The sequence below is a fragment of the Athene noctua genome, chromosome 18 (genome assembly GCF_965140245.1).
Source record: "Athene noctua chromosome 18, bAthNoc1.hap1.1, whole genome shotgun sequence".
In the NCBI taxonomy this organism is placed as follows: Eukaryota; Metazoa; Chordata; class Aves; order Strigiformes; family Strigidae; genus Athene; species Athene noctua.
In genome coordinates, this window is record NC_134054.1 from 961,260 (window position 1) to 988,989 (window position 27,730).

Here is a 27,730-nt window from a genome sequence, read left to right on the forward strand (position 1 = left end):
AAAGGGCATTAGAAAGTGTGTGCGCGCACACACACACACACACACACAATTCACCATAATGCCCTATTTTATTCAAACAGGATACAAAGGATCTAATCTTTCTTTAATTTTCATGAGCAAGTGGAGAAGTTTTCCTTCTATTTTAACTTCAAATAGTGTTTTTAAGTGTGAAGATTTTGCTCTGATCCTGTGCATCACAAATCAGTAGCAGGTTGGCTTCCACGATACAACAGCCCTAGTGCCTGGCTGAGCTTCACTGGCCTTGCACAGGAGGATATAGCACCAATTTTGAATGGAAATTCACAATTCCATTTGAAACATTCTTAAATAGGAATTTGAAGAGATAAGTATTTAAATACGTTAGACACTACTGGTTACAGTACTGCAGGATTTTATTCTGGTTTACATTTTCATGCAGCAGTAATGAAAGTTCTTTGGTTTAGACCGACTAAATGGGGGTTTAGCTCATTATGACGACAACAGCCCCAATAACTCATCCATCTGCAGGAAAGTTCTGTGTTGCTCTGACCTCCTCCAACACGTAGCCTCTTCAGCCAGGCCCACAGAGTGTTTCTTTGTCCAACTTATGACAAGAGTATTTACATTAACTCTGCAGCAATGGAGCTGGGAAGCCCTGGAAATCCAAAGAGAAGAACACATTAACATTCTCACATCTGTGACTGCCGCCTTTGCTCTTTTTCAGCATCTCTTGCCGCATTAGTAATATCTCCTATCTCAGTTTGGACTTGTGCCATCTCAGGTTCAGGCTGCTGCTGCTTTGTATTGAAAAGGTTGCTGTTCTATAAAGGAGAAAAAGAGAGGCTCTGAGTCTCTTACACAGAGAGACTATGAATTACTATTTGTTCTTGCTCTGTGCATCTCTAGACCAAACACAGGTCTGTCTGAGCAAAGCAAACTCCCTGGCTGCGGAGGAGCCGCACACGTTCAGCGGCATCCAGGAGCTCCCGCTCAGCCACTTTCCTCGGCGGCTGGCAGTCAACAGCCGCAGGTCCCTCTCTGACTGGCAAGAGAAATGGAGGCCAAACAAACTGCGGCTCTTGACACAGGCCACTTCACATCTGCTCGTAGCCGTGGTGAAGGATCATGCCAGTGGCTACAGGTACCGCCCCCACGGGAACAAGTATGAGGGTGGGAAGCTCAGGCAAGTGGGACGTTGAAGCATGGTCAAGACAACCTGCACTAGTGACGAGAAATTCATCAAGGATAGACTTGGATCCCCAAACCCTAGAAAAGAAGCGGAACACCCTGGAACATAAAGAGAAGGTCTGGGATTGTGCTGACGATGAAATAGTGGACGACCTGGCACAGCGAACAACCGATTAATTAATGTGGCAGTGAAACTAACTTCTGAGTGTCCTGGGAGGGAACCGAAGGGGCGTCACCACTTCAGCCTCGCACAGAAGCGGCGTTGTAGGGCGCTTTCTTCAGGGACTCCAGGAAGAGCTGCTCCTCGTCTAAGTAAGCGCGGTTCTGAGAGGGGAAGGGGGCAAAGGGGAAGGGAAGAGAGAGGGGTGGATGGAAGAGGTATCAGAGGGTGCCACAGAAGGGGGCTGACAGTCCTGGCTGTCACTCAGGAGGGAGGGAAGCATCCCAAACCCTCCCTCCTGCAGTCAGCAGTGGGCAGGTACCACCCGTGGCACCCCCTGGGGTGTGGGGGCTCCCCCCGCCCCGAGCCCACAACCTCACGCTCTGAGCAAGACCCACAGCGGAAGCCTCAAAGAGCAGCCCCGCCTGGGGAAGGACCCAGCAGGGAATCGGCGGGCCAACAGGAGAGGACAGGGACATCCTGAAGCCAGAGGCCAGCTGGCTTCTCCCAGCCAGGGACACGGCGAGGACAAGTGCGACCCCACAGTGCCGAGGACCTTGTCCATCAGCCTGAGACCAGCTGTGAGGAGCCACCCGTCCTTGCTTCTGCCATCCCTCCTCTAGGTGCCCGGGTCTTCTACAAGCCCGCCCAGCCCCACAGCTCAGTAATGATCTTAGCCACAGCCTGGGCTGTCTCCTACCGGGCTCAAATCAGGTTTCACCCAGCCCTGCTCCCAACCCAGCACGTTTGAAGCCCCTTCCCACCCCAGTCGCCCACCACCTCACCTGCAGGACCCGGAACTTCATCATCGCCACCGTGGCACTGAGCTCGGCAGAGCTGGCAGTGGCCACGAGTTTCTTGAGAGCGGCCTGGAGTCCCTCGACACCTCCCAGGCTCCCTATGGAACAGGAGCCCGACTGTGTCGTGCTGCCACCATCAGAGGATCCGCAGATGGAGACAACACAGCATCCCTTCGGGTGCTGCCTGCGGGTCCCTGCAGCAGGGTCCTCGCCATGCTCCCAGGGCAAACGGGCTTTAACCCAACAGCCTCTCCCTTCCTGGCCCCTCTGCCCTCTCCTGGCACTGCCCTGGCTCAGAGCTTCGCTGAGCTCCTTCACAAGACGAGGAGGCCAACTCCTCCCGTCTGAGGTTGATACGCAGGGGAACTAAAACAGCCCCTGGGCACAGCCCAAGCCTCCCAAGAAGGGGAGTACAAGTGCAGCTGCCCCCCGGCACGTCCCTCCCCACCAGCAGCAAGCACAGAGCCTTACCTGGCACACTGGAGGAGCCTGTCAGAAGGGCACTGCAGTCCTGCCTTGCGGGCCGCACCATCGTGGGGCTGTTGGACGCCTCCTGGCGCAGCTGTTGAAGTTGGCTCCTCTGCTGAGCCATGCTCAGCCGACCCTGCCCCGTCCCGGGGAGAAAGGGAGAGAGAGAAGATGTTGACAACGGTTCGGGCCCTTGGCACGGTGGCCCCAGGCCCAGAAGGGAAGCCGAGGGGGTACTTGCCTGGTGCAGACACTCTTTCTGCTGCCTGAGCTGCTCCAACTGCCACTGCAGGGCCTGCAGACTCGACTGGTCCTGCGACTCGACCCTGCGTGCCTCCTGCAGGGCTCGCTGCCCTTCCTCGTACTTCTGGGAGGAGAGCTGCAAGGCAGAGCGGCTGGGGAGGCTGGGGACAGGGACCCTCGCTGCCCTGGGCCCAGCAGGACTCCTTCAGGCGTCCCCTCCTTCCCCTTCTTCCAGAACAGGCTTTCCCTCCCTGCTCTGGGAGGGCAGTGGAAGCCCAGCTTTGCTGCCAGCCCGTGCGCAGCTGGCAACGGCAGCGCAGATGCTCCGCTTACCTTGGTCATTCTTCTCATCTCCTCCTCCTGCAGCCGGACGCGCAGTGCAGCCTCATGCACATTCTCCCTCTCTGCCTTCAGCTCCTGGCAGAGCTTGTCCAGCAGCTCTTTCTCCCTCGCCAGCTGCTCCTCCTGGGCTCTCAGCGTGTGGGCCCGCATCTTCACCTTGGCCCACTCCTAGGATGGGCACAGGGGAAACCAGCGCATGACCCGATCCGTCCTGGATGCTCTCTCGTGTCTTTCCAAGAGATGGGAAACATCTGCCCCTGAGGAGCTTCTCGTGTGTGCCCGTCTGGGGCGCAGAGCAACTCCACTAGCTACTCCAGCAGCACCCTCACCCCCCAGCCTCGGGCTCTTCCCGGAACAGCCTCATTCTCACCACCCCAAGCGATGTCTCTGCCTCCAACAACTCGACGACTGCCCTGTAGGCAGGACCCACCCGGCAGCCTGCCAAGCGGGTGCTGGAGGCCCTGGGCAGGGGCTCTGCTGCGGTACCTTGGCCATGCTCCTCACGGGGCCCTCTCCCTCAGAGGCCACGGGCAGCGCTCGGGCCGTGGCCTGCTCCTTGCTCGGCGGCGGCTGCTGCTGGGCGTCAAATTCAGCCCGCTCGGCCGCCAGCTTCTGCGGCTCCCCCGCGTGCTGCCGCGTCACCGCCAGCTGCTCCTGCAGCACCGCGCTCTGGAGAGCGTCGCCAGAGAGGAAGAGAGAAAGCACTAAGTCCCAGTTGCTGGAACGTTTTTCTCCTTTAAACCCACCTCTGCCACTGAACCTCGGCCAACACCCAGAGGTTGCTTCAAGCCCCCGGCGCCTGGCAGGAACCCTGCGCGGAAAGCTCTGGCCCCACGCTCCTCCAGAAGCCGCAGCGCCGTGCACGCACACGGCAGCCTCTCGCACCCGTGTGCCAGAGGGTTGATCTGAGGGCGATTCGCCACACAGCTGGGTGTGGGATTGAGGAGGCAGAGGAAGGACGCTGCCGCCCAGCACCCACCTCTTTCCTCCACCACACGCCGCAGCGCAGCCCCGCTCAGACTCACAGGACCTGAGAAAAGCACCTGGAAATCTCCGCCCCACCTCACCTTCGCCTTCTCCAGCTCCACTCGCTCCAAGAGCTGCTGGGTCAGCGCTTGTTGCGCCTCCTCCAGCGATTCCACTTTGGAGCGCTCTGCCAGCAACCTCTGGTGCTCCTGGGTTCAGACACAGAGGAGACACAGATGCCACTCGCAGGCTCCATCCAGCCCAGGGACCGCCAGTGGGCAAGACCCACGGCCCATCCCCAGACAGGAGGGCTGAGCTGGGCAGAGGGCACAGGGCGGGCTCACCTCCAGCAGCCCAGTCTGCTCATCCAGCCTGGCCTCCAGTTTAGCCACCATCTCCCGGAACCGGCACCCATCCTCCTCCGCCTCCCTCTGCTGCTGACACAGGCTGTCCTGGAGCTCTGGGGAGAGGCAGCAGCGGGGCCATGAGCAGCACGAAGAGGGAAGCCCCACTCTGTCTACCCCGTATTCACAGAAAAACTGCACGCGCTTGTGCTCAGCACCTTCCGCACATCCCCCAGGACACCATGTTGGAAAGGGAAGACCCTGAGAAGCCCAGTGACCGAGGCAGGCAAGGCTCTGCCAGCCTTGGATCCAGGCCTCTGCCTGACTCGGAGCACCTTCTCCCCATTTCATGGGTGTCCCCAGCCCCGGCGGGGACCCCGTGGCCATTTTGGCGCAGAGGAATGGCAGACATACCCTTGAGATACTTCTCCTGCTTCTGCGTCCCCATGGCCAGCTCCTGGGAGGTCGTCTGCTGTGTGGCCTCCACCTTCCGTAAAACATCACAGAGGGTGCCGTAGAACTTCTCCATCCGATCCACCACACCGTTCAGAGTCCTGCAGAGAGCAGCGAGGGGAGGGTCACCCCGGGGGGACACACCTCATCTCCCCACGATGGAGAGGGGGACGTGTGGTGGGCCAAGGGACGGGCAGCCCTGCCCCGAACCCTTCTGGGGCAGAGCAGAGCAGTATTCCTGCATCAGCAGAGCTCAGCGTCCCTGGAGGCAGGGGCTGGGAGAGGGGGTGGCCTCTGGTGCCACGGTCCAAGGCTGCTTCCCTGGAGCACAGGGAACACCGTGGCCAGGGACCAACGCAGGGACACAATGGCAGCCATCGGTACCTGGTGTGCGAAGTGGCGCTGGTCACCGCCTCAACCTCCTGGTCCTTCAGACACTTCAGCTGCTGGAGCTGCTGCTCGTGCTCTCTGCGCAGCTCCTGCACAGACACCCTGCAGGACACGGGCAAGGAGCCCACCACGGGCTGTTACAAACTGGGGCTCCCCAGGACAGGCAGTGGGGACGAGGCTTGGTCAAGGGCCTGGGAACCAGGTCCCAGGAGCTGAGCTGGCACGGGGCTCTGTCCCAGGGCATCCACTGACAGGCATCCGCACTGGGCACGGACCACAGCTGGGGGGGACGGGCTTCTCCACTAGAAACTGATTTCTCATTGACCCCCAGTGTGTGGGCAGCAGTGACTCACTGACCGGGATAAAAGGGGGTTGGGGGAGATAAAACACTGGGCTCAGCATCTTGCACGATACAACACGTTCACTCGGAAAGGACGTCTCCAGCCACGTCTCCCTCTGTCCGGCTACAAAGCAAATCCCCATTCCAAACGCCGCCCAACTGCCCACAGCCCAGTGCTTCTGGAGGCTCCTGTCACCCTGGCCCCAAACCACTCCCCAGTTCCTCTGCCACAACCAGCAGCACCGGCCCCACACCTGCGCTGCTCGTGCCACTCTCACCTCTGCAGCTCTCGCAGATGCTCCAGCTCGGCCAAGTGCTGTGCCAGCAGCTCTGCCCGCTCCCGCTCCGCCTCCTGCCTCTGCCCCTGGAGCTGAGCCACCAACTGCTCCTTCTCCTGCCGCAGCCTCTGCTCTCGCTGCCTGCAGGTCTCCTCTAACATCTTCACCTGGCTCCTGCCCGCGGGAAGAAGCAGCGTTACCTTCAGGGCAGCAGTCGGCCCTCTCCACCCACAGCTCACACGGGGATTGCAGAGCAGAGCGGCGGCGCTGGGGGTGCGGGGAAACACGTGGCTCTCCGCAGCCTGAGCCCTGCCTGGGGACATGCTGGCCCTGGGAACAGCTCCTCCTCCTTCTGCCACACAGGACAGGGTGGGTGAGAGCAAACCCTGCCCTTGGCTCATCTGTGGGGCTCCTCTCTGCCCACACCAGCTCCACACCCACACGGCTCTGGGCCTGCCCGCCCCAGGGACGGATCTGGGCAGCGCCCCAGCGCTCCCCCCCCCGGGGAGAGGGACAGGGCTGTAGGCAAGGCCCGTTCAAAGGAAGGGAGCACGTGCTCTCGCCTCTGGGTACCTGTGGGTGCTGTCGAGGAGATCCAGGTCCTCCTGGTGCCGCTGCCGGAGGATCTCCAGCAAGAGTTTGTCCTGAGCCCGTGCCAGCTCCAATGTCTGCACCTGCCGGGCACCCGGGGAGAAGGTCCTTGTGCCGCCCAAGGGACAGAGCGCCCACAGCAGCACTTGCTGGCCGCAGCCTTCTCTGGACGGGCAGCTTCCTCCACTCTGCCTGTGCCCCTGATGCCACTGGGAGCAGGCGTGGCTCCTGCTCCCCCATCCAGCAGGCCATGGGGCTCACCTGGCTCTCCAACTCTGCTACGCGGGCCTGGGCACGGAACAGCGCTGCCCGACAGCCCTCGTGGAGCTGGGCCGCGGGAGCCCCCAGCTTCCTCTCATGCAGCAAGCCCAGGCCTGGAGACTCTGCCTGCAGGGACACAGATAAAAGACACAGGCCCTTCAGCATCCGGGGCTTTGTGCTGTGGCCATCAGCCCCTAAAGGCAGGCACGTGCCCCGCGGGCAGCTCTGCCCGGCCTGTGCCTGGGGAGCTCTCTCAACACTGCGCAGGCAATGCAGGGCTGCAATGCACACGATTTACAAAGCAGCCACAGCACACACGCTATGGCCTCACAAATACAACTCGGGGCATCTCGGGGCTCTCCAAAGCCTTGGCCTGCATCAACACAGGCTCCCAGGGATGCAAAGCAGGGCACAGCCATCCTCCTGCCCAGGGAGCACAGACAGGGCTGGGTGACCCTGAGCTGGCAGGGGAGGGCTCACGATCACCACCCCGATTCTGCACCTCTCGGGGGCACAGGCCCAGCACACCTACCTGAGCCAGCGGGGCAGGGCCCTGTGTCTCCTGCTCTCCCGGGTACAAGGCTGCAGGGACTGAAAAGGGAACAAGTCTGTGATTCAGACAGGCCAAGGGCAACCACTCCCTCCCACAAGGATGAGGGCCTGGGTCTCCTTGGCAGAGCGAGAAGGGTCCTGCTACACTCTGGCAGCTGGGGATGGGGACAGAGGCTCAGACAGGCTCACCCAGACCCGCATTCCTACCCCACCCCACGCACACTGGTGGGGACTCTGCTCTGCAGATTAAGTCTGGGGGAAAAGCACAGCTCCTCCTCCATCTCCATCAACCAGGGAGGAGGCTGGGTCCCCTCAGCCACTTTCAGTGGCCTCTCGAGTGGTGCTCAGCCTCAGCCTAGGGCAGGAGGGGGTCTGCCAGCACACAGCGCTAGTGGCACGAGGGTTGGGGCAGCAGGAGGGAAGAGGGAGAGACGAGGGACAGCACGAAATGTGGAGCTCAGTGTGCCCCGGCACCTTGTCCCCACCACGCCACAACACGGGCATGGTGGCATCCTGCAGCCTGGCAGCCCCCTCCAGCAACGGCTGGGCAAAGCCCGGGCAGCGCTCACATGGACAAGGGCGATGCTGCGGCTCTGGCCTTTTTGTGCCTGGTTGTTCTTGCAGGGCCGGGGGGGACCCTCTCTGCATTCTGCTGCCCAAACTCGACAACCACACAAAACGCACCTGGGGCGCTGGCATCTCCGGAGGGATCCCACTGTGCTGCCTCCGACGGCTGAGCTGAGCCTTGTTCCGCGGTGCTGAGCCAGGGGAGCGGTGGCCTGCGTGGGCACAGAGACACGGGTGATGCACAGCAGTGCCGCAGCTCAGGGAGAGGCGCCCAGACATTCTCCTGCTCAGCACTGCCTGGAGTTTTTAAACTTCAGAGCCACCTGCCCTCCCGCTTACAGAGGTGCCAGGGCACCGTGATCCCCCCGCTGGGTACCAGCGCTCCCCGTTGCCCCGTCTCCCACACACAGCTGCTTTCTGCAGGACATCCCTCCCATGGAGGACGCCCGAAAGGCGAAGGCAGCCTTACCTGGAGCTGTCTGTGCTCACTGCCTCGGCCTGCACGGCGGCTGCCTGTGGCCGTGCTCCTGGGGAGGCTGCTGGCCGGCTGCAAGCAAAAAGCATCCTATGGGGGAGAGCCAAGGAGGCGAGGAAAGACAAGATCCTTTCCCCACAACGCCAGCTCCTGCCTGGCAGGGGAAAGCCTCTGTCCCACTCAGATGAGCCAGGATTCAGCCTCTGGGCTGCAGGGGGAGCAAAGACACCTCAAAACCTCCCTCCACGCTGCTCCTCCTTGCTGCATCCACCCCCTTCCCCTGGGCAGCAGCAGCCCCACCTAACACAGCCCTGCCCACACCACGGGGCTCTCTGTCCCCAATTCGCTTCCCACTCCCCTTCAGTGGCACAAGTCTGGACCTGGGTCCCTGCCAACTCAGCTGGAGGAGAGCCTTTGCCTCAACGAGGAGGAAGGGCGGGCAATTAAGGCAGGAACCAGGAGCACGGGGAGGAGCTCGTGGGGGGGTGCTGATCCAGGACAGCTCTGCGGGACTCACAGCACTGGGTGCCCTCTTGGCTACAACCGCAAGGAGAGCCCCGAGCTGTGAGGGCACTGCGGGCTGGATCACTGGGACACAGCCCCACATTATTACCCCAACCTGAGACAAGACAGTGCTTCAAACTGATTTCTCAGATCGGAGCCCAGGGTTTCTGAGAGCCCCTGCTGGACAACCACATGCGGAACAGACGGGAGCGCTGCGGCAGTCAACCGTGCCTTTACCTGACAGGAGAGCGGCGATTCAGCCCTTCAGCTGGGGCTTCCGAGGGCTTGGCGCTCCTCTGCTGGGCCTTCGCCTGCGCTTGGGCTTTCTTGCGTGATAAGGCAGCGCTCAGCCAGTCCTCCTCCTCCTCCACTGGGGCAGGTCTAGCAGCTGCCTCCTCTCCAGCCGGGAGCTGTCTGGCGGGGCCGGGCCGCCCAGCTGCTGCAGGACTGGCCTTCGGTGGAGATGACAGCTCCAAATCCAGAATGTCTTTGTCTTTCAAGCCCCGCCAGTCACCTCGATTCCTGCGGCCCTGCACGGGCCTCTGGCTGGCTAACGGGGGAGCTTTGGAGAGGGGCTCTGCTTTGACTTCACTGTTCTTCTCGGCTGAAAACCTGCTGTGAGGAGAAGCAGCTGCATCCCTGCCCGCAAGGGGACACCGGGGACCCTGCCCGCTCCGCTGAAGGGGCAGCATGGCCGGTGCCTGGAGCTACAGACACAGAGAGCACAATACCTCACAGGCTGCCTTCTTGCCGGCTGGCCCTTGGCTGTGGAGGCCACTGAGGGCTGGTAAGCTCCAAACACAAAATCCTCCTTGCGCCAACCCTCTTCCTTCTCTGTTCAGACAAGTGGCCTTGACTCAGCACCCAGAGGAGCAGCCGGCTGCAAAGACTCCAGCCCTCCTCCTCCTCCCGCCCTGCAATTCCCACTGATGTTGCTGCCTCCGGGAAAACACCGCTGGAAACCTCGTGCCCAGAAACCGGACAGCAAGGGGTCTCCTCAGCACGGCTGGGGAAAACTTTTGTTGGGACTCAGCCCACGGCCAAAGGCAGCCGAGTTACAGACCCTGTGCAAAGGCTGCCAAGCTGCCGCAAGGGCACAAAGGGCATTTCCCCTGCAAGGGCAGTACAAATCGAGCTCGCTCGCCCAAGCCAGTGCTGCCACCTCTGCAGCCCTTCCCAGCATCCCTGGCTCTGCTCACCCGGCTGCTTCTGGTGGTACTTCTGTGCGACCTCCCTGCGCTCTCCCAGGCCTGGCTCTTCCAGGATTCTGGACGCGGAGCCTCGTCCCAGCAACTCGTCCAGCACGGCGCGGGCTGGCCGGACCTCCTCTCTGCTGGGGACACAGCGGCAGATGGGTTTCTCCCAGAGGCAGGGCTCTTCCTCCTCACACAGCCTTGCCAGCCTGCTCTGGCTCTTCTCTGCCACACAAGGCTGCTCCTGCCCCTTGCGCAGACCCACAGGCACAAGCTCAGCATCCCCCACCCACCATGGTGGCACCATCTCAAGACACAAGCCATCCCCTCCTTTATTCCCGCCCCCCTGCACTGCCCTTACTCTTCTGCCTTCTTGCCATCTCTTCCCGGGCTGCTGCCCAGTCCAATGGCATCCATCAGGTCGGTGATGTCCTCGTCAAAGGTGATCTCCTTCCTCCTCCACGTTGGGGCCGCGGTGCGCAGGGGCGTCTGGGCTGCGCGTGGCTCTGGGGGGGGTGAGGGAGAGAATCACACATGGTAAGAGGTTTTGAGCTAGGCTTGGGGGCTTGTCTCCCTTTTTTTTTTTTTCTCCTTCTTTTTTTCCCCCCAGCAAGAGATCAGAGCAGCCCTGACTGCTCTCAACTCTCAGGACCATTTACAGAGTCACTTTTAAATAGCTCTTTTCAGTGACCAAATCTCACAGCAAGTGACAAACTACCGCCTGCTCCGTGGCCACTGATGGGACATTGCTGGGTGTCACTGACACTGAGGCTTCCAGCTCGGGGGGACACCAGCAGCTTCTTCAGCTTTGCAAGTTTCCACTCGGAGAATTCCTCCCCGCCTTCGCCTCAAGTCCCTCTTCCACCAATGCACCTTAGTCCTTGCCCCAACCCACCAGCAGCTACCCGTGTCCAGAGAAGATTTTTCAGGGTGAAAGGAGGTTTGAGGGGACTACCAGACCCACTGGCATCCCTGCTGCAGCAACAGGAGTCACGAGTGCCCGTAACACGGTCACACTGCAGCTGGATCCCACCCAGAGGTGCAACTGTGCTTTGGGGTGCATCAGCAATGCCCTCAGCCACCCAAACCCTGACCCAGAACACTGGTTCTCCTCTGGCAGTGTGCAGAACAGGCTGGATGAGCTCCAAGGGAAGATCTGAGACTCCAGTCCCAGAAAGGAAAAGTCAGTTCTGTGACCTCTAGCACACTGCAAATGTCGAGCACTCGGGGAGCTGTTACCACCTGTAACCCTGCTACGAAGCTGCTCCCTAAAGGGCCATACTGGTTAACGAGAGATGCCACTAGCTGGCTTTCCTTTAACCTTCGGACATCACACAAACTCATCCAGGCTGCTGATTCATTTAATACAAAGAGGATGCATCAAGCAGCCCTGCTCACCTTGCTCCTTGCTCTGTTTCCCTTGCATCTCAGGGATGCTTTCGGCACCTGTCAGAGCTGGCTTCTTGGGAGCATCCTGCTCCTCATCAGACAAGAGCCCCGACAGAGGATCATCTAAATCTGGCAGTTACCCCGTAGGGGCAGAAAATAAAACAATCAAAACAAACAAATCAACAAAACCAAGGTTATTGAGAACGACGCCTCTGTGCTCAGCCAAACACCGCTCCCCACCACGTGCACGTGGGGACAGGAGATCATCTCTGCCCAAAGCCACGAACGCAGACTCTGCACAGACCTGGGACACCCGCGAGTGTCTCGGCAGTGGGGTGCTTTAACGCCTGACTACTCTTTAGGCAATAACAAAGGGGAGGAGAAAGCCCACCTCCATCACCCCAAGCCAATTAGTGATTGGAACAGATGCTGACCTCAGGTAAAGCACAGGCTCTGACAGCCAGATCTCAGCTGTGCCAGGAAACCGGCTCCCGTCTTGGGAAGGGGGACAGAATCCCCCCCTCCCCGACACAAGGGTCTCCCAGTGCTACAGACAGGCATTAAAAACCAAAGCGGGGCTGAAAAAGCAAACGCCCTCAGGAATCCTCTCCCAGCCCCACCCTGGGGAGGGCCTCCAACACCGAGCAGTCTTGTTTCTTTTCTGCCTTTGGTCACCTCTAAGGGATGAGGTTGGCACGGGCATCGCAGGGGTGAAGGACGCTCTATGTCATTAACCAGCCGAGCCTTTGGGTGACAGAAGAGGCAAGCTACGGGCAAAGAGCAAGGACAGAGTCCCCAGCTGCCCCCACACAACCACGCGCTGAAGGGAAGTGACACCCTACCTTCAAAGTTAAATTTCCTGTACTGTCGGGAAGCAGCGAAGGACGACAGAGGCTTCTTCTCCATCGCAGGTCCAGACTCTCCTGCAAAGAGAGGCCACAGCTCTCACAGACAAGGTCCTGCAGAGATGTCCCTTTCCCACCCTGGCCAAAGGTCACTTCTCTGGCAGCAGACCCCGTCCCTAAAAGCACATCCCGGGACACACAGTCAGTCCCCTCATGGCCCTGTGGGGTGGCAACCTCTCTGGAGGGGCCTCCTTGCAGGCAGAGAAGGAGAAAAGGCCTTGGGGAAGAGCAGGACAGGCTGGGGACAGGCACATCTTCACCACAACCCCCTGGCTCTCCTTCCACACAGACCAAGCAGATCCCTGGTCTCTGACCTGCACCAGGCAACTGCCAAGTGGCGTTTGGTGGCAGGCAGCAGCACGGCTCTTGTGGCTGCTGAGGGCAGTGATGTTACCACAGCACGACACGAGGCCGGGCCAGGGATCAACCCAGGGACAACACACGGCCACAATGGCTGGGACAGCCCCAAAAAGGACTTTTGGGAACAAAGCCACTTGTCATTCCCTATTGCGGAAGAAAATACGCCCTGCTCGTCTGGAACCAGCCTACCACAAGAAGAGCAGAATCTCCTTTTCACCTTTCCCAGGGCCTTTCACGGTTGCCTGCCCTGGCCCAGAACCAGCTCTCGACGCTCCCAGCGGATCAACTTCCAGGTCGTCCAAGTCCTGGAAAGCAACAGGACGGCGACGGGAGCAGGGCGAATGCTACTCCTGCCTCAGCGCTGCTTCTCCCTTCAGAGGCTGGTGCTGGAGGCCACGGCTGCAGCCCACACGGGGCTCAGGCAAAGGGTAATTTTGCACTGACCTTCAGGCTCTGCAGCAGAGCTTGGGGCTCTCTGCCGGAGGCACTGGATCCCTGCATGCCAAGGAGGGCAGAGGTTAGAGACAAGCACACTTGGGGAACTCCTCACCCCTCGCTTCTGTGCTCCAGACCCCGCATCTCCTCCTTGCTTGCAATGGGAGAACACGTGCCCAGCTCCTCCTGGTGTGTCCCTCACCGGAAACCCCCCGTGCCTCGATTCCTCTGCTGAGATCCTACTGCCTCTGGGAGAAGCGTCAGCAACAGCCAGGCCGGTGCTTTGGGTGAGGGTCCTTCCTGCGGCGCTTCCGCCCAAGAGCGCCCACCAGGGCTGGGCTGCAGCACGACGCGCCCCCCGGCTTTGCTCCAGCTCACCCAGGGCACCCGCAAGCCCTTCTCCCGCCATCCACCCGCTCCCCTGGCCCAGCTCCCCCCAAGCCAGGCCAGAGAGGGGTCACCTCTTCAGCCACACCTCATGGTTCCCCCCCATATCCCACTGCTGACTTGGCTGGGCTGACACCAGGGGCAAGCCTGGCCCCCCTCAGTCCCAGCCCTCAGGGTACCCAGGCTCTCTCCCAAAAGTCAGGTTCACCTCTGCACCTTCCACGTCCTCTGAAAGTAATCTGTCGAAGAAATCCTCCAGGTACTCCTCGCAGAATTCATGGGGCTTTCATCTGGAAACAAGACAGAGAGACGGGAGGATGACGGACACAGGCACATTCCTGACTTGGGCACCCCAAAGGGGGATGTGCCGTCTCCCCACAGGACACAGAGGCTTTTAACCAGAGATGAACTTCACTCGGCCTCCCCAAGCTGACGGCCGGCCTTTTCAACGGCCTCTGACACGGGGAAACCCTGCTTGCTGCTTCCTCCCCCCTGAGAGACCACTGGCTGCTGCACCAGCACCTCCTGCTCTCAGCAGGGCAGCAAGAGGACAAGCATGCTGTCCTTTCAGCTGCAAAGAAGGTTCCATTTACCGACCTCATATCCCAGGAGGTCGTCAAGCAGGTCATCCACAGACTCTGAAACCAGACACATGAAAGGTGTTGAGGCAGGGGAGCTCACCACGCAGGTACAGACAAGCTCCCAGTTTCACTATGCCTCGCTCTTTTGAAATCCCCCAGCATAAAGCTTTGGTCTCAAGCTCTATCAGCATAAGGCCTTCCTACGGAGAACTGCCAGCACTTGACCCAGTATTTTGTGGATAAAAGAGTTCACTTCACCTAGCCAAAAAGGAGATTTCTTTATCAAGGAGCCTGCAACTTCCTGTTCAGTCACTGGCCACAAGCAGCCCTTCAGCTGGCAGTTCTCACCGCACAGTGTCTCAGAGTCCCTGGGCAACCCCAAAGGTGCCGCTTCAGTGTCCGGGGCTGCCACAGTGCCCAAGACAGGCACCTGGGCTTTAGGTGAGGCGAAGACCTGAACTGAGGGCAGATATTCTGCCCCGGTCCGGGGAAAGCCCGCAGGAAAGGCCTGCAGGACCCCCATAAGCAAACCCCCTCGGCGGCAGAGGCAGGCGAGCATCTCTGCTCAGCAAGGAGACGACGCCTCAGCTGCACCTCTCAGACAAGGCCCAGGAACCATCGCCGTGGCCAGGACCCCACCTGAGCCCGCTGCCCCCCCGCCTCTGGCCCCCAGTTCCCACCACAACAAAGCACCGACGGACACCGAAGGGAACGCGCCCCAGGCTACGAAGCGTGCAAACTGCTCTGGGGTTTCGCAGCCTACGGAGAAAGACCAGTTCCCTCAGAGACGGGCGCAGGTCCGGCTCCTCCTTCCCAGAACACGCCGCAGCCAGGGGCACGGGGCTCCAGAGCGCCCCACAAGCAAGAGCAAAGCCCCTCCCGGCCCCGATGGCTGGGAAACGGCCCCTCAAACGCCCCAAGCCCCGAGAGATCCCAACTCCGGCGGCAGCGGCGAGCACAGCCCCTCCCGCCCCCGAACCGAGGGGCCGGCGCCACAAACCCCGATTCCCCGGGCCCGCCCCGGCACTCCCCGCACTCACCACCGCGGCGGCCCGGCCTTCCCCCGCTCTCCCGCCGCCTTCCCGGCTCCTGCCGCTCTCGCCTCCGCCGCTCCCCGCAGGGGCACAAGGGTCTCCTCAGCGCCCGGCCCGGCCCGGCCCGCGGCAGCCCCCGTCACCTCCGGCCCGCGCGATCTCCCGCTCCTGCCGGGGCCCCGCTCAGCGCGCCCGGCCGGCCCCGCGCCGCCCCGCCTCGCCCGCCCGCTCGGAACAAGGCTGCGGCGCTGCCCGGGAGCGCAGGAAGGAGCGAGTCCCGCCGCCGCCCCGGGGAGCCGCCGCCGCCGCCCCGCTCCGCCTCGCCTCGCCTCGCCGCGCGCCCAACGGCCCAACCGCCGCCGCTCCGCACGCGCCGCGCGGCCGCGCTGCCCTCCCGCGCGGCTCTTAAAGGGACAGGCACCCCCCGCGTGCTGAGGCGGGGGCAGCGCCGGGGGCAGCGCTGCGGCCCGGGGGCAGGACGGGGCTGGAGAAGCTCTCCCAGGGCCGCGTTCATCCAGCCCCCGCCTCGCCATCAGTCTCGCACCCGGTTTTTAAAAGAGGAAATGTCAACCGCAGGTGAAGCCTTCAAAGCTTGGGAGTGCCCCAGGTAAGCTCTCCTGCTGGGCACTGCACCAAGAACGTACCGGATTGTTTAAAACCATCTGTAGGCAGCCGTTGTCTCAAATGCTCGGACTCGGGCCGTCCAGTATATCCACAAGCTGCAGCCCCATTGCCTGCTCTCCCCAGCCCAGCAAGGGCTCGTAGCTAAAAAAATACACATTCGTTCCCTTCAGATAAGTCATTCTGGTCCATGAACCGTGCAACCCGCTACAGCAGCCGTTGCTGTTACGTGCCTGCGATGTGAAAAGGCCCCACTTTTCACTACAACAGTCACACTCTTATTGCTAGCAGTTCTCCATCGTTACACGAAAACATTTCTCAAGATAATCGTTGCTGTAAAATCTGATCAGAAGGGAGCCCGTAGCAAGGGCGGAGATGTGTCTTCACGCCGCAAAGCCCAAATGCTGAGAGGCTCGGGGAGTGCAGATGAATCTGCACATCTAGACTCTGGCCTTTTTTCTTTGCTCTGAAGAGCACGCGTTAGATTTTTCTGGCTCAAGAAACAAGTGTACAAACCTTGCGATGTTTAGACTTGTCTGCTCCTTGGAGCCTTTGAATGTCTGACAAGCTGTATGAATAGGCATGACAGAGGCTCATGCAAGTGAAAATCACAAAGTGCCATGATAGATCTAAAACTTAAACGTCTTTTCATAAATGACAATGAGAGTTGAATGAGGAGGACACTGCAGGTCTTTCAACCCAAGCAAGGAAATTCCAAAATTTCAGCAAGCACAAGAAAGAGTACCGCTTTTATTCCCTGTGTCTGGAGTTTTTCAGAAAGCCACTGCTTCAGGGTTGAAGGGTAAATCAGTTGTGTAAAGCACAACAGCTCCAGCAGAAGACACTGACGGTGGCTGCCACCAGATAGCCAGCAGCCAGGGTGTTTTACATCTCAGTTAGGACTGTGACCTGAGAAAATATATGCTAAATCTGCTGCAGCTGAAGATGCAGACTTTACTCCATCACTGCTTTGCTGGGCAACACAAGTGTATGTTGCCTTCCTTCCAAATCTGTCCCTCGGGTCCCTCAAAGTGCCTGCTGCCCCCTCAGGGGTGTCTCCAGGTGAACAGTAGCTTGCAGGGTGCCTCTCAGGGTCTCACAGCAGACTCATCCCATGATCCCACACCACTGACTGCCTCTTATATTAGCTAAGCTTGGATTTTGCCTCTCTAGGTTCTGATCCCAAAGCCTTCATGCGTACAGAACTGCATTTCTCCCAGGAATGCTGTGCTGACATCGGGGCTGTGCTGTGGCAAGGGGCTGGGGGGACTCAGGGCCTGTAAAACCACAGTAGTGAGACCCTGACAGCAAGGCTCAGGTTATTCCTCCTCTCCTGGGGCTCCTGACAGGAGTTCACAGTGTGAAGTTGTGGAGAAGTTTTTGGAAGATTACAGCCACCTGGTCCTTGATACTGACATGAGTAACTCTCTGCTAGCTGCCCCTGTGTAAAGAACTCACTGTTCAATGTTCTTCTCTGGCTTGTCACTGCATAGAGAGCTATTGTTTAGCAAATTCCTTAACTAGAGATATGGAGTGAAGTTGAAACATTGAGTAGGAGGTCCATAGGCTCGTGCTTCTTGGGTGTGCTTCTCGCGTTGTACCAATGAAATATGAGTTCTATTGTGTGGACAGTAGCTTAGAACCAATCACAGCTTGTTTAGCTGTATGTGATCACGCCTTAATAGTATATAAGATGCTCTGTACTTAATAAAATTGGATCAAGCTGGCAAACCATATTGGTGTTACTCTTGATACCCGGGCTTTATCCGTCAACAAAATGAACTGTTGAATTTGACTTTACTGACAAAGTTTCTGAAGGGGAATGTGTTCAACCATTTGCTCAACTGCTACTGGAATGCTGCATTTGAGCTCAGGAGACCCCGGGCCATCCATATGGGACAGCAGCTCTATATGAGTCCATCAGCTGCATCTATTTTAAACTTTCTCTCAGAGATGTTGGTTTATGGCCACTATGGACTGGGTGTTTTCCTCAAGACCTTTGCACAAGCCCTTATCAGGTGACAGGCAGCCTCACTCCACAGATAGTGTCAATGCAAGATGACCTTCATTCTCCGTAAAGCAATGAGCAATTCATCTTCCTCACATCAGTATCCCACTTTGACCCTGATAATCCAGCAGGCTTTATAGCAGTAGCTGTCAGTGGGGATATTTTCCCAGGCTCTGCCCCTCCTGCATGCGTCCTCCCCTGGCTCAGAACCGCCAATTTGTTCATTTCCCCATTTCGTACTGTGATGGTTTGACTCTGGCTAAATGCCAGGTATCCACCCAGTCGCTCTATCACTTCCCCCCCCACCACCTTTTCCCCTTGTTCTCTCAACAGGGCAAAGAGGGGAAAGAAGATAAACCAACCCTTGTGGGTGAAACAAAAGCAGTTTTAATATAAGCAAAACGAAGCAAAGGTCCGCGCGCGGAAGCAAAAGCAAACAGATTTATTCTCTCCTTCCCATGGACAGGCGCTGTCGGGCCTTCTCAGGAGCAGGGCTCCAATACGCGGAGTGGTTGCCTCGGAGGACCAAGGGTGACCCCACCCCCTTCCTCCTTTCTCCCAGCTTTATACTGAGCAGACGTCACATGGTCTGGAATGTCCCTTGGGTCGGTTCGGGTCAGCTGTCCTGGCTGTGTCCCCTCCCAAGACCTTGCCCACCCCGTCCCACTGGGGGAAGTGTCGGAAGGAGCCTTGGTGCTGTGTAAGCACCGCTCAGCAGCAGCCACCACACCAGGGTGCTGCCAACACCCTGCAGCTCCCAGCATAAACCACAGCACCGTGAGGGCTGCTACAGGGGAAAACCAGTCCCAGTTCAGCCAGACCCAGTACAGTCTCCACCCCTTATTCCATACCATTTACGTTATGCCCAGGTCCCACATAATATTCATTTATCCATTCCTTAAGCTTTCTTCACTCCTCCAGATGTTCAGTGACTTGGCTCCCATCTGTCAAGATAGATGCTCAGGACAGAAGTATGTTTGACTGTTGGACTCCAGCACCGGCTAGGTTTGGGTCGTCATTGCACGTATCTGGTTCACTCTTCATCATTCTTACTTCTTCCATCACTTCCTGCAACAAACAACTCACCCCACAGATTACTTTCCCCCCAAGGTTAAATGTTCTTGAGGCACACACTGAGTAGTCCCACCCTCCCGCATTACCCACCAAGTACATCCAGGTCCCTGAGCAAAGACAATCCCACGAGTGGGCTTGCCTTTTCCCAAGGGAGGAGCAATCCGCACTGCCTTCCCCAGCCATTTCCCTGTGTGTGCTATGGGGACCTTATCTCCTCCCACAGGATGAAGGGGGTTTGTTTGGGCAGGCCCAGGACGGTTAACAGATCCTCTGGTGTTAATTAGCCAAGTGGCTTCTGCTAAATTTATATCCCAATGCTTCCATCCCCCATTGTCCAATGCTCTCAACATAGTCTTCAACAGCCCATTATATCTTTCAATCTTTCCAGATGCTTGTGGGTAATAAGGGATGGGATACACCCACTCAATGCCGTGTTTCTTTGCCCAGGAGTTTATAAGATTATTTCGAAAATGGGTCCCGTTGTCTGATTCGATTCTTTCAGGAGTACCATGCCGCCATAAAATTTGCCTTTCAAGACCCAAGATGGTATTTCGGGCAGTGGCATGAGTTACAGGGTACGTTTCTAGCCAACCCGTAGTTGCTTCTACCATGGTGAGTATGTAGCACTTGCCTTGGCGCGTTCGTGGCAGTGGTCCAATAGAGTCAATCTGCCAGGCCTCACCGTATTGAAAACTCAGCCATCGCCCTCTGTTCCAGGGAGACTTTGCTCGTGTGGCTCGCTTGATTGCGGCACATGTTTCACATTCGTGAGTGACCTGTGAGATGGCCTCCATGGTCAGGTCCACCCCGCGATCACGAGCCCATCTGTACGTTGCATCTCTGCCAAGATGCCCTGATGTTTCATGGGCCCATCGAGCTACAAACAGCTCACCCTTACGCTCCCAGTCCAGGTCCAGCCGAGCTATTTCAATTTTGGCAGCTTTGTCTGCTTGCTCATTGTTTTGATGTTCTTCAGTGGCACGCCTTTTGGGCACATGAGCATCTACATGACGTACCTTTAGAGCCACGTTTTCCACTCAGGCAGCGATGTCCTGCCACAATGCAGCAGCCCAGATGGGTTTACCTCTGCGCTGCCAATTGGTCTTCTTCCACTCCTGTAGCCACCCCCACAGGGCGTTAGCCACCATCCAGGAGTCCGTGTAGAGATATAGTACTGGCCACTTCTCCCGTTCAGCAATCTTTAGGGCTAGTTGGATCGCTTTTACTTCTGCAAACTGACTTGACTCACCTTCTCCTTCAGTGGCCTCAACGACTTGTCTTGTGGGACTCCACACAGCAGCTTTCCACTTCCGATGGCTTCCTACCACACGACAGGATCCATCAGTAAAGAGAGCATAACGCCTCTCATCTTCTGGTAACTCGTTATATGGCGGTGCCTCTTGGGCACGAGCCACCTCCTCAGGCAACGCTCCAAAATCTCTACCTTCTGGCCAATCCATGATCTCTTCCAGGATCCCTGGAGGGTTGGGTTTCCCCAGTCGAGCCCGTTGCGTGATTAACGCGACCCATTTACTCCAGGTAGCACTGGTTGCATGGTGTGTGGAAGGGATGTTTCCTTTGAACATCCAATGTAATACAGGCAGCCGTGGTGCCAAGAGGAGCTGTGCTTCTGTACCAACAACTTCTGAAGCAGCTCGAATCCCCTCATATGCTGCCAGTATCTCCTTTTCAGTCGGAGTGTAGTGGGCTTCTGATCCTCGATATCCCCGGCTCCAAAATCCTAATGGTCGACCTCGAGTTTCACCTGGTATCTTCTGCCAGAAGCTCCATGTGAGTCCGTGCTCCCCAGCTGATGTGTAAAGTATATTTTGCACAGCTGGTCCTGTCCGAACAGGCCCAAGAGCTACCGCCCGAGCTATCTCTTGTTTGATGTGCTCAAAGGCTTGTTGCTGCTCAGGACCCCACTGAAAACTGTTCTTCTTTTGGGTCGCTTGATAGAGAGGGCTCACAAGCTGACTGTAACCTGGAATATGCATCCTCCAAAATCCCACAAGTCCTAGGAAAGCTTGTGTTTCCTTCTTGTTGGTCGGTGGAGACACAGCTGCTATCTTGTTGACAACATCCAATGGCACATGACGGCGTCCATCTTGCCATTTTATTCCCAAGAACTGAGTTTCTTGTGCTGGTCCCTTGACCTTGCTTTTCTTTATGGCAAACCCAGCTCTCAGAAGAATCTCAATTACTCTTTGTCCTTTTTTGAACACTTCTTCTGCCACATTACCCCACACAATGATGTCATTCAATGTATTGTAGATGTTCAGGGGCATCACCCTTTTCCAGGGCAGTTTGAATTAGTCCATGACAAATAGTGGGGCTGTGCTTCCACCCCTGGGGCAGTCGATTCCAGGTATACTGGACACCCCTCCACGTGAAAGCAAACCGTGGCCTGCACTCTCCTGCCAAAGGAATTGAAAAGAATGCATTGGCGATGTCGATTGTGGCGTACCACTCGGCTGCCTTTGACTCCAGTTCATACTGGAGCTCTAACATATCTGGTACAGCAGCACTCAGTGGTGGCGTCACTTCATTCAGGCCACGATAGTCTACTGTTAACCTCCACCCTCCGTCAGACTTTCGCACCAGACATACTGGGCTATTAAAAAGCGAATGTGTCTTCCTGATGACACCTTGGCTCTCCAGTTGACGAATCAATTCTTGGATGGGAGCCAGAGAGTCTCGGTTTGTACAATACTGCCGTCGGTGCACGGTCCTCATAGCAATTGGCACCTTTTGTTCGAATTCGACTTGCAGCAGTCCCACAACAAAAGGATCTTCTGAGAGGTCAGGCCCATTAGATAACTGTTTTACCTTTTCTGTATTCACACTGGCCACACCAAAAGCCCATGGATATCCTTTTGGGTCTTTGAAGTACCCTCTCTTGAGACAGTCAATGCCCAAGATACAAGGGGCTTCTGGGCCAGTTACAATGGGATGTTTTTCCCACTTGTCCCCAGTCAAGCTAACCTCGGCCTCCAATACTGATAGTTCTTGACAGCCCCCTGTCACTCCTGAGATCCAGATAGGCTCTCCCCCTCTATAACTTGATGGCATTAGTGTACACCGTGCCCCAGTGTCAATTAAAGCCTGGTACTTCTGTGGATTTGATGTGCCAGGCCATCGAATCCACACTGTCCAACACACCCGATCATCCCTCTCCTCCTCCTGGCTGGAGGCAGGGGCCCTCTATTCCCGTTCTTGGTCGGAGTATTCACTGTCTGACTCTTGCTGTGCCAGGCCGAGGTTCCTTCTTCAGGGTCAAGGGAGGTGATCTCAGTCTTCCTGTATCTGGGAGATCGCTGGTTACTTTCTTGTGGTTTTACAGCAGCTACATTAACAACCTTCTTGGATGTCTTCTTCTGGGCAGGGGTCTTTCCTCGCAATTCATGTACACGTGCTTCCAACTTAAAGGTGGGTTGACCATCCCACTTCCTCGTGTCCTCCCCCTGGTCGCGCAGGAAGAACCAGAGTTTGCCACGTGTCATGCGCCTTGGCTTCCCTTTCCCCCCTGACTGGGACAGAAGAGAAATGATTTCTTGGGGAGCTCCTAACATCCAGGGCACTCGCCCGTAGAGATGAGGAGGTACCAAGACTCTCTTCAAAGTTCTGAAGCCAGGAAGAGACTGCCTCCACAGCTGGCGTACATCTTAGTCCTTCTCCTGCATCCATTTCTGGGTAGTGCATCGCGGCCAAGCCGGCAGAATACGAGGATGGCGCACCTTTAATCACCTTCCTCCACATGGCCCGTGTGCATGGGACATCCCCTGGATTTTTAGGGGCTTCATCATTATCTGGATCACCATAGATGACTTCCAGCACTGCTAATTCTCTCAGGTACTGGACACCTTCATCTGCAGTAGCCCACTTCCCTGGGGTGTGGTCCATAAGATCTTCCTTGAAAGGATACCTTGCTTTAACACTTGAAAGGAGCCGTCTCCACAGACTGCAAATTGCTGTCTCTTTTCCAATTCCCCTTTCAATTCCTCGATTTCTAGCAAGGGAACCCAGCTGCTGGGCTTCCTTACCTTCCAGCTGTTGAGCATCTGCCCCGTTATCCCAGCATCGCAGCAGCCAGGCAGCGATCCGCTCACCCGGCTGGCGGCAGTAGTCTTTCCGCAGATCTCGCAGTTCTGATGACGTCAGGGACCGGGTAGTTTCTGCCTCCTGTTTCAGTTCTGTTATTCCCTCTTCCGATACCTTTGCTGAAGGACCAGCTTCTTCCTCCTCTTTCTCCTCCCTTATTAATCGAGGGTATGTTGTTCTCCTTGTCCATTGTTTCTTTTTTACTACTGGGGCAATCTCTGCTGTTGTTGTTATTGTTTGAGTTCCCATGTCAACCGCAGTCCTTTGAGAGTGCTGAACTGCAGCTCGGTAAGCACAGGCCAGGCCCCAGGAAAGTGCTAGAAGTTGCTCATTCTCATTGGGATAGGCAAGACACCCCTCTGTCAGGTGATGTGTCAGTTTTGTGGGGTTGCTTGCCTGTTCAGGGGTGAGATCCCAGGCTACAGGAGGCAATAACCATCCTAGGAATCTGCCCAACTCCTTCCACTCTCCCTGCCACCCAGGAACAGGCCGCCTCAGAGCACATTTTGGCACCGATTCACTCAAAATTTGCCTTCTCTTACACCAGAAACCTACCGAGCTCCACACAACCCACAACAGGCGAACAGCATTAATAAAGAGTATCAATGAGCCAACATAAGGATGGCTAAGTACCTCGGGAGCCTGCAAAATAAAACCACTCATGATGATCTCAGATTCCTTACAGCATGTTCCCGAGCTTAACAAAATAAAGATAAGCAGTGCAATAACCAAGCCCGTCACCAGCACAAGAGCTTCTTGCTTAATAACTACTATAGCTACAGCACATTTAATATAAAACTGCCGTTGTTTTGCCCCACGTTGGGCACCAGAATAGACTGTGATGGTTTGACTTTGGCTAAATGCCAGGTATCCACCCAGTCGCTCTATCACTTCTCCCCCCCACCTTTTCCCCTTGTTCTCTCAACAGGGCAAAGAGGGGAAAGAAGATAAACCAACCCTTGTGGGTGAAACAAAAGCAGTTTTAATATAAGCAAAATGAAGCAAAGATCCGCGTGCGGAAGCAAAAGCAAACAGATTTATTCTCTCCTTCCCATGGACAGGCGCTGTCGGGCCTTCTCAGGAGCAGGGCTCCAATACGCGGAGTGGTTGCCTCGGAGGACCAAGGGTGACCCCACCCCCTTCCTCCTTTCTCCCAGCTTTATACTGAGCAGACGTCACATGGTCTGGAATGTCCCTTGGGTCGGTTCGGGTCAGCTGTCCTGGCTGTGTCCCCTCCCAAGACCTTGCCCACCCCGTCCCACTGGGGGAAGTGTCAGAAGGAGCCTTGGTGCTGTGTAAGCACCGCTCAGCAGCAGCCACCACACCAGGGTGCTGCCAACACCCTGCCAGCTCCCAGCATAAACCACAGCACCGTGAGGGCTGCTACAGGGGAAAACCGGTCCCAGTTCAGCCAGACCCAGTACACTTATCTACCCCCTCCTCCCCGGACAGGCAGGAGCAGGTAGCACCACTCAGAGACACTTAGCTTCTGCTCCAATCTCCTCTTCCACTTCGAGGTTGGTATTTTTTTTCTTAGAAGATTCTTCAGAAAGCATATGCATGGGTGGTAGCCGCAGGCTGGGCTCACACAGGGTGACAAGCTAGGACCCTGTGGGCTGGGCCACAGCAGCATCTCCAAACGTGGTTCACATTGCACTGTCCCCCTCCACTTACTCCGTGCCAGAGAGAGCAGCAGCTCCTGGGGTCCCCAGGCTGCCTGGGGAGAAGGCTGGGCTAGCTGAGGTCTGGCCATGTCTGGGGACTTCCAGACTCCAGCTGGGGACTGCCAGTAGAAGCCAAAGCCTTCAGGCCTCTGGGAAGGTATTGCTTTTCACTGCCTCCTCCTAATACAGCTTGTGCTCCTGCGTTTGGGAAATGCTGCTGAATTGTTATTTCTTCCACCCACACATCCTTTACCACCTTATCACTTATCCCTTTCCGCACCCACATCCATCTCGCTTTCCTGCTCTCAGACTCCTTCCTGCACTCCTCAGCACAATTTCAACCCTACCTCAGCACTGTGATTACTCTTACTTCCACCCTCTCTCCCATACCAGCTCATTAACCTTTTCTGCAACAAGACTTGCATGAAGACGAGTGCAGCTGCTCACATCACACTTAATGCACTGGGGCTCCTGTTGGAGAATGGCTTGCAGAACATGGGTCTGTGCAGGAGCTGATTACAGCCATCTGAGGTAAACAAAGGAAAAACCCAGGGTACAGTTACGCTAACAAAGGACAGTTACGCTAGCAAAGGAAGAAACTGGGGTACAGAGCGGCCTTGATTGTTATGGTGAACAACCTTTGGGAAAAATCAAGCCAGAAGAGGGAAGATGTTGTGACATACTCGAAATACCACAAGGGGCTGGGATATTATAATGTGACCTTTTGGATGTATCCAATAGATTTATGATTAGTATGCATGATTATAGTTAGTGCTTATATAAGGTGTGATTTCTTGCAATAAAGTTGAAGCTTGCTTTACCATTCACATCGAATCGGCTGCTTGCTTCCTCCGTCCACCGCAGGCTCCAGATCTGTATTTGATCTGAACATGTTCATGGGCTGCTCCTGCTCTGCTTGGCTAAGAGAGGGGACATGGCTTTTTGCAACACTGATGGTCCTGGAACAAGCTTGGAGCAAGCCCTGCCTCTGTCTATCTCAACAGTGAGGGGATTCATGCACTGGGGCCTCTTGCTGATAAGCAAAAAATTGGCTTTTGCATGCACAGGCATTGCTTGCTTTTGCTGGTTCACAAGGTAAGCAGTGCCCCCACCCACCCCAGACTGAGCCCCAGCTGGCCGCTGGAAGTACCTGGGCAGCTGCTGTGTTGCCCCTGGGACAGCACGTCCCAGGAGGGCATGGCGAGCACCCAGGCGCTGGGCTGGCACAGCGCCATCGCACGGACTTCAAAGGGGCCACTCTTGATTTATACTCTTTCCAGGGAGAGCCTACTCGGGCCTGACTCTGATTTTTAACATTTCAGCTGAGGAAGGGGCTGTGCCGCAGCAAGTCTCTCTGCAGTAAGAATAGCATCTGCCGTCTTAGGACACAACACAGTTGCCCAGCTCCTGCATGGCAGCACGTTGTGCTGAGATATAGAAGGCAACCTACCCGCTGAGGAATGTCTTCGAGTGCTATTAGTGGAAGAGTATCATCCACAAAAAACAGGCATGACCCTGCGCAGGAGTCTGGCAAGAGCGAGGCTATTTTGAGCTTCTGACACTGAGGATGCAGGGGGACAAGTGACAGGCTGATCCTCCTGGCATGGGCAACCTCCAAAGCTCTCTGCGGCCTCGTCTCCTCCTCTTGGCTCTTGTGAAGGCTGAGGGGCGATTTGCTGGGACCGCAGAGCCCAGGAGGCAGGGGCCAGGAGGGAGCTGCGAGTTTGCTGGGGACGTGAGGCCAGGCCTCAGTCCCATCAGCTCTGCCCAGCCGTGCTCATGGCAAGTGCTGCCTGAGGGTGTGCACCTGTCCCTGAGCTTAGGCCATGCGGCTGCCTGCTTTATTTTCAACCATCTCCATGCGAGCTAGAGCGATACCAGAGGGTGTGTAACGGCATGCAAGTGAAACACTAATCCTTTGCAGCCAGGAGGGCATTCACCTCTTACCACCTGAAGCTCCCTATCTCTGAAAGATTCGTCAGCATCACAGATGTTTGAGAGGCCCTTTTTAGTCTTCCCAGCCATAAAAAATGCTCTCCCAGGCTTGTTCCCATCCTTTTAACATCCTCTTTCTTGTTCCGGTATGGATTTGTTTAATTCCAATTTATTCTTATGTCTCATTTATTTTTTGTTTCTGTTTCATTTTCATTGCCTTGTGAAAAACAGATCTGCACATTAGGGTCTCTGGGGAAAAAGAAACACTCTCCCAGAAAAGCTTTCCACCTGGATTAACTGGCCATGTCAGTCTCTCTCGGGACTCCGCATTCAGCGGGACTGATGCACAGCAGCAGTGCTAGCAGGCAGGAACAAGTGGTCAGGGTATGGAATGTGCGGCCACTAAGTGCAATCTCACACCCTTAGGGGATGGATCTGATGCTAGCTCTTGGCAGAAGGCCTCTTGGCACCGTCCCAGCCTTCTGAGCCCTTCCCAAGCACATCTAGCACTCCTGCAGATGAAAACTCAGTTGATTCAGCTGGCAGACCAGAACCACAACGATTCATTCATGGTCAAGTTATTTTCCCAGCAGCCTAGTAAATCAAACTGACTCCTCCTACAACCCCCAGGAGCCTGGTTTTGCCAGGCACCTCCGCATTACTTGGGCATCTCCCTGTGTCTATCACAAGACAGTACAACTGGGTGTGGGCAGTGCCAACAGCCCCTCCTCAGCTGCTCACTTAAAGAGCAGGCTGGAGATAAAGAGAAAGGCTTTACTCCCCCATTTGGCGTCATGTGATGAGGTTCAGGCTCCTGTAGAGCAGCCTTGCCAGTTGTTAGATTCGACCAGGATCTTAAAACCTTCTCCCTGGTGTGTCAGGCTGTGTGATGGGGGGGTCAGACAGGGCTATGTGCTCCTCTGAGGCTCTCCAGCAGCGGAGTGCTCCCGTTGGTGCTGCCCTGAACCATCATGGCTCAGCATGGGCTAAGCTTCCTTGCAGTAACTTGGCCTGTGAAGTTTTGTGACTATGACCATGCACTTCTTTTAATTTGTTTTATTCTTATTGCACGAAACTGGCAGCACACAAAGCAGACCACAGGCCTTCCACAGAGCTGCATTGCTACCAGCAGGCCCTGAGCC

General features: G+C 56.7%; 1 protein-coding gene across 1 annotated transcript; it reads right to left on the reverse strand.

The window, feature by feature from the left end:
• Positions 1–375: 375 nt before the first annotated feature.
• On the reverse strand, positions 376–25,888 carry LOC141968023 (fas-binding factor 1 homolog). Its single transcript, XM_074922356.1, has 28 exons — positions 25,804–25,888; positions 14,168–14,208; positions 13,779–13,856; positions 13,193–13,243; positions 12,966–13,053; positions 12,326–12,406; positions 11,493–11,612; positions 10,456–10,600; positions 10,101–10,234; positions 9,633–9,735; positions 9,139–9,540; positions 8,392–8,487; positions 8,040–8,134; positions 7,336–7,394; positions 6,804–6,929; positions 6,525–6,625; positions 5,952–6,125; positions 5,328–5,435; positions 4,905–5,044; positions 4,491–4,606; positions 4,248–4,355; positions 3,667–3,849; positions 3,172–3,348; positions 2,837–2,974; positions 2,599–2,731; positions 2,113–2,225; positions 1,367–1,491; positions 376–634 (listed from the first exon to the last, which is right to left on the reverse strand). Exons 1-27 carry the CDS (start codon positions 25,886–25,888, stop codon positions 1,408–1,410), a joined length of 3,279 nt encoding a protein of 1,092 aa, XP_074778457.1. The 3' UTR covers positions 376–634; positions 1,367–1,407.
• Positions 25,889–27,730: the final 1,842 nt, after the last annotated feature.

What these genes read in the sequence shown, in the direction of transcription:
- LOC141968023 (XM_074922356.1), bottom strand. Translation starts at nt 25,888, where the DNA reads ATGGCGCTGTGCCAGCCCAGCGCCTGGGTGCTCGCCATGCCCTCCTGG. An exon ending in AATCGCCGCTCTCCTGTCAG is followed by an intron (nt 8,488 to 9,138) that starts GTAAAGGCACGG and finishes TCTCCCCCATAG; the next exon opens with GATGCTTTTTGCTTGCAGCC. An exon ending in TGAAGTTCCGGGTCCTGCAG is followed by an intron (nt 1,492 to 2,112) that starts GTGAGGTGGTGG and finishes TTCCCCTCTCAG; the next exon opens with AACCGCGCTTACTTAGACGA.